Genomic DNA, 6,049 nt, shown 5'->3' on the forward strand with positions numbered 1-6,049 from the left:
AACCCGCACATCCCTGGGTACTACAGGACAATTTAGCACAGCCAATCCCACCCTAACCTTCACGTCCCTGGGCACTACGGGACAATTTAGCACGGCCAATCCACCCTAACCCACACATCCCTGGGTACTACGGGACAATTTAGCACGGCCAATCCCACCCTAACCCACACATCCCTGGGCACTACGGGACAATTTAGCACGGCTAATCCACCCTAACCCGCACATCCCTGGGCACTACGGGACAATTTAGCACGGCCAATCCACCCTAACCCGCACATCCCTGGGTACTACGGGACAATTTAGCACGGCCAATCCCACCCTAACCCACACATCCCTGGGCACTACGGGACAATTTAGCACGGCTAATCCACCCTAACCCGCACATCCCTGGGCACTACGGGACTATTTAGCACAGCCAATCCCACCCTAACCTGCACATCCCTGGGTACTACGGGACAATTTAGCACGGCCAATCCCACCCTAACCCGCATATCCCTGGGTACTACGGGACTATTTAGCACGGCCAATCCCACCCTAACCTGCACATCCCTGGGCACTACGGGACAATTTAGCACGGCCAATCCACCCTAACCCGCACATCCCTGGGTACTACAGGACAATTTAGCACAGCCAATCCACCCTAACCCGCACATCCCTGGGGGCACTACGGGACAATTTAGCATGGCCAATCCCACCCTAACCCGCACATCCCTGGGCACTATGGGATAATTTAGCACGGCCAATCCCACCCTAACCCGCACGTCCCTGGGTACTACAGGACAATTTAGCACGGCCAATCCACCCTAACCCGCACGTCCCTGGGCACTACGGGACAATTTAGCACGGCCAATCCCACCCTAACCCGCACATCCCTGGGTACTTCGGGACAATTTAGCGCGGCCAATCCACCCTAACCCGCACGTCCCTGGGCACTACGGGACAATTTAGCACGGCCAATCCACCCTAACCCGCACGTCCCTGGGCACTACGGGACAATTTAGCACGGCCAATCCCACCCTAACCCGCACATCCCTGGGTACTACAGGACAATTTAGCACGGCCAATCCACCCTAACCCGCACGTCCCTGGGCACTACGGGACAATTTAGCACGGCCAATCCCACCCTAACCCGCACATCCCTGGGTACTTCGGGACAATTTAGCGCGGCCAATCCCACCCTAACCCGCTCATCCCTGGACACTACGGGACAATTTAGCACGGCCAGTCCCACCCTAACCCGCATATCCCTGGGCACTACGGGACAATTTAGCACGGCCAATCCCACCCTAACCCGCATATCCCTGGGTACTACGGGACTATTTAGCACGGCCAATCCCACCCTAACCCGCACATCCCTGGACACTACGGGACAATTTAGCACGGCCAATCCCACCCTAACCCACACATCCCTGGGCACTACGGGTCAATTTAGCACGGCCAATCCCACCCTAACCCGCACATCCCTGGGCACTACGGGACAATTTAGCACGGCCAGTCCCACCCTAACCCGCACATCCCTGGGCACTACGGGACAATTTAGCACGGCCAATCCCACCCTAACCCGCACATCCCTGGGCACTACGGGTCAATTTAGCACGGCCAATCCCACCCTAACCCGCACATCCCTGGGCACTACGGGACAATTTAGCACGGCCAATCCCACCCTAACCCACACATCCCTGGGCACTACGGGTCAATTTAGCACGGCCAATCCCACCCTAGAGCAGTTGCCATACCAAGCTGTTATGCGTCCGAATAGGACACTTTGTGCAGTGCCACTGTCTGAAATAATTGGCCGGACACTTTGTGGACCTTCTGAATTTCTTCAGCCTCCTGACGAAGTCCAAGGCCTAAGGGCTGTTTCCTTTACCGCAGCGCCGATGTGGATGGACCGACGTTGAACATAGGTAATATTTCCTGCTGGGAAGTCGAACCTGCGGACCTCAGCTCTGTCGTTACGCAGTGACCAGCTCTGGACGGGATTGGGGTTGGGGGTTGGGGGTTGGAGGTGGGGTAGAGACTGTGCCCTTCTCAGCGCGCCGCCCTGCGCTCCGTCCAGGCTCCGAGAGCGGAAACCGCGGAGCCAGGCCCCCATCTAATTGGGCTGGCGGTGAAAGGGCTGAACCGCCTCCGGCTCTGCCTTTTGCTCAGTTTTCGCACCAACCCTCTCGGGGATGCTACAGGAGGGGCTGGGCCCTGCCCCTGGGCCCCCAGGCCCATAGGAAGGGGCGCTACCCAACCATGAGTCCTGTCTCAGTGTGTGCGTGTTCAGGTGGAATATAAATAGTCGGCCAAATATTTATGGTAGGAACGGGATGGTCGTCTTTAAGGTGCGAGCCCACCTATTGTCCCGCCCATCGAGGACACGCCCCCTTGCATTCCCATGGTCTATTGGTCGCGTGTCGGGGCCCCACCTCCCGATTGGCTCGCATCGCCGTCACTCCGCAGGAAGGACGGGGGGGCGGGGATAATTAAAGGGGAAGTCGCCGTCTCCCGCTGAGGGTGAAGATGGCGGCGCTGATTCGGTCGGTGCTGAGGCCCGTTCCTCGGTGCGTCCTTCTGCGAGGGTCCGGGGCCCACCCCGGCTCCCGGAGGGCCGTCTCTAACAGCGGCCCCGACTCGGCCTCGGGTACGGCCCTGGCCGGGTCCACGGACCTGCCGCCCGGGTACGTGGGCGCGGAGCAGCCGGAGGTCAACCTGTACGACCAGGTAAGGGGGGGGGGCTAGACCGGGGAACCGCCAAAAAATGACCATTAATCGGCTAAATTCACCTTAAAAACCAATAAAATCATCTTTAAACTCGTGAAAACATCCTAAAATCACCCTGAAAACCAATAAAATCATCTTTAAACTCGTGAAAACATCCTAAAATCACCCTGAAAACCAATAAAATCATCTTTAAACTCGTGAAAACATCCTAAAATCACCCTGAAAACCAATAAAATCATCTTTAAACTACTGACATCACCCCCAAAATAATAAAATCATCTCTAAACAGCTAAATTCATGTTTAAAAACAGCTGAAATCACGGTTAAAGCTGTAAAATAATCTTTTAAACAGCTGAAATCACCCCAAAAATGATAAAAATCATATGTAAACAGCTGAAACAATCTTAAAAACAGCTGAAATCACAGTCTATAGAGTGAAATAACTTGTAAACAGCTGAAATCACCCAAAACACAATGAAATCATGTTTAAACTACTGAAACCATCCGGAAAACAGCTACCATTTCCTGAAAAACCAATAAAATCACGCTCAAATGATTGAAATCAACCTTAAAAACCAATAAAATCATATTTAAACAGCTAAAATCATGCTGAAAAACTAATACCAGCAACCAGTAAACAGCTACAATTACCTATAAACAGCTGAAGTCAGCCTGACCTTAGCTGTTTAAATATGATTTCAACAGTTTATAACAAGATTTTAGCTATTAATAAGCCGTCAACAGCCAAAATCTCCCTAAAAAACACTAAAATCATGTTTAAAATCATCTCAAGCCTGCATGAATGAAAAGAAATCAGCTTAAATCACTCACAACATTTAGAATTATCCTATATTAAAAAAAATCATTTCAGAAGCCTGTATGAGTTTTAGTGAAGAAAATAACCCAAAACTAAAGATACAAAATCATCCTGAAAGACTTCCATTTCACCTCAAAACCTTTTCTGGCCAGGGTGAGTGAGAGAAATAACCTTAAATTGTCCCGTAGTGCCCAGGGATGTGCGGGTTAGGGTGGGACTGGCCGTGCTAAATTGTCCTGTAGTGCCCAGGGATGTGCGGGTTAGGGTGGGATTGGCCGTGCTAAATTGTCCCGTAGTGCCCGGGGATGTGCAGGTTAGGGTGGGATTGGCCGTGCTAAATTGTCCCGTAGTGCCCAGGGATGTGCGGGTTAGGGTGGGATTGGCCGTGCTAAATTGTCTCGTAGTGCCCAGGGATGTGCCGGTTAGGGTGGGATTGGCCGTGCTAAATTGTCCCGTAGTGCCCAGGGATGTGCAGGTTAGGGTGGGATTGGCCGTGCTAAATTGTTCCGTAGTGCCCAGGGATGTGCGGGTTAGGGTGGGACTGGCCGTGCTAAATTGTCCTGTAGTGCCCAGGGATGTGCGGGTTAGGGTGGGATTGGCCGTGCTAAATTGTCCCGTAGTGCCCAGGGATGTGCGGGTTAGGGTGGGATTGGCCGTGCTAAATTGTCCCGTAGTGCCCAGGGATGTGCGGGTTAGGGTGGATTGGCCGTGCTAAATTGTCCCGTAGTGCCCAGGGATGTGTGGGTTAGGGTGGGATTGGCCGTGCAAATTGTCCTGTAGTGCCCAGGGATGTGCGGGTTTGCTGTGGGAAATGTGGGGTTACAGAGTTGAGAGTGGGTGGGGATTGGGGTTGAATGTTTGTGGTGTTGTGCCCAGGATGCTGTTCAGGGGGCCAACATGGACATGATGGGCTGATAGGCCACTTTGTGCACTCCATTTAAGGCCCACATCGCAGCAGAGCCACTCCCCACATGGTGCCCTCGCTGGCAGGGGTTTGCCCGGAGAGGGGAGTGGCGGTTGGTGAACATGGGATATTGTCTCTCACTCCGTCTCTGTGTTTCGCCCCCCGGCAGAACCCTGACTACCATGGATTCAGCTCCGACCCTGTGGTGGATGTGTGGAACATGAGGCTGGCCTTTTTCTTCGGGATCTCCCTGGCCATCGTGGTGGGCTCCACCTTTGTGCACTACCTGCCAGACCATGGGTGAGTGGTGCTGGGATCTGGGCGTGGGCGCGTTCCGGTCTCGGCCCCCTCGAACGCAGTGCACTTCTGTGTCTCTCTGTGCTGCATATTCACACACGGAGTGCTGGGGTGGGAGAGTGGAAGAGAGGGAGAGGGAGAGGGAGAGGGCAAGAGAGAGAAAAGGAGGTGGTCTGACCCAGATACAAATTAAAATGTCCGTAGTTAACCCCCCCCCCCGCCTCGCTCTGCCCTCCTTCGCACCCTCCCCCCTCCTCTCCGCCCCTTCCCCGCTCCCAGCTCCCTCCTCCTGCCTCGCTCCTCACTCCTCCCTCCCCTTGCCCTCTTTGCCTTCAACAGTGTGGGTCTCCCTCCACACTAACCCTCTGGTGTAAGGAGTTACACACATCGCACTCCCTCTGTTCTTGTGAACTGAAAGTAAAGGTCCCTCTACACTATTTCTCCACCCCCCCCCAAAGAAAAATCAAACACCCCCCAGGGAAATGGAAAGGGACAGCACAGGGTGAGGTAGAGTTTTCCTCTCTCAATGTCCCATTCAGTTATTCCTAATCGCTGTAAATACTGACCGCAGGAAGCTGGTGTTCTGTGGGGTGGCTGGGGGGGGGGGTTCACAGGGTGAAGGCACGGACTGTCACTTCCAATCTGACAGACATAAACACCCCCCCCATCTGCTTTCTGTGTGTACGCATGTCGATATGCCTGTGTCCCTCTCTGTGTCTGTCCCTCTTGTGTGTCTCCTTCTCAACCAACCACCCTCTCCCCTCGTCTTTCTCTCTCTGTCCCTGTCTCTCTCTGTCCCTGTCTCTCTCTGTCCCTGTCTCTCTCTGTCCCTGTCTCTCTCTGTCCCTGTCTCTCTCTGTCCCTGTCTCTCTCTGTCCCTGTCTCTCTCTGTCCCTGTCTCTCTCTGTCCCTGTCTCTCTCTGTCCCTGTCTCTCTCTGTCCCTGTCTCTCTCTGTCCCTGTCTCTCTCTCTCTCTGTCCCTGTCTCTCTCTCTCTCTGTCCCTGTCTCTCTCTCTCTGTCCCTGTCTCTCTCTCTCTCTGTCCCTGTCTCTCTCTCTCTCTGTCCCTGTCTCTCTCTCTCTCTGTCCCTGTCTCTCTCTCTCTCTCTGTCCCTGTCTCTCTCTCTCTCTGTCCCTGTCTCTCTCTCTCTCTCTGTCCCTGTCTCTCTCTCTCTCTCTGTCCCTGTCTCTCTCTCTCTCTCTGTCCCTGTCTCTCTCTCTCTCTCTGTCCCTGTCTCTCTCTCTCTCTGTCCCTGTCTCTCTCTCTCTCTGTCCCTGTCTCTCTCTCTCTCTGTCCCTGTCTCTCTCTCTCTCTGTCCCTGT

The 6,049-nt window shown here is 53.9% G+C and overlaps 1 protein-coding gene across 1 annotated transcript; it reads left to right on the forward strand.

Moving 5' to 3' along the window:
* Nucleotides 1–2,465: 2,465 nt before the first annotated feature.
* On the forward strand, nucleotides 2,466–4,730 carry ndufb11 (NADH:ubiquinone oxidoreductase subunit B11; the record flags this gene model as incomplete). The annotated part of the gene is made up of 2 exons (XM_059643964.1): nucleotides 2,466–2,709; nucleotides 4,600–4,730. Coding segments are annotated over exons 1-2 (332 nt in total), but the record flags the coding sequence as incomplete, so codon positions are not given.
* Between the last annotated feature and the right edge of the window lie 1,319 nt (nucleotides 4,731–6,049).

This window comes from Stegostoma tigrinum, unplaced genomic scaffold (genome assembly GCF_030684315.1).
Source record: "Stegostoma tigrinum isolate sSteTig4 unplaced genomic scaffold, sSteTig4.hap1 scaffold_350, whole genome shotgun sequence".
Classification (NCBI taxonomy): domain Eukaryota; kingdom Metazoa; phylum Chordata; class Chondrichthyes; order Orectolobiformes; family Stegostomatidae; genus Stegostoma; species Stegostoma tigrinum.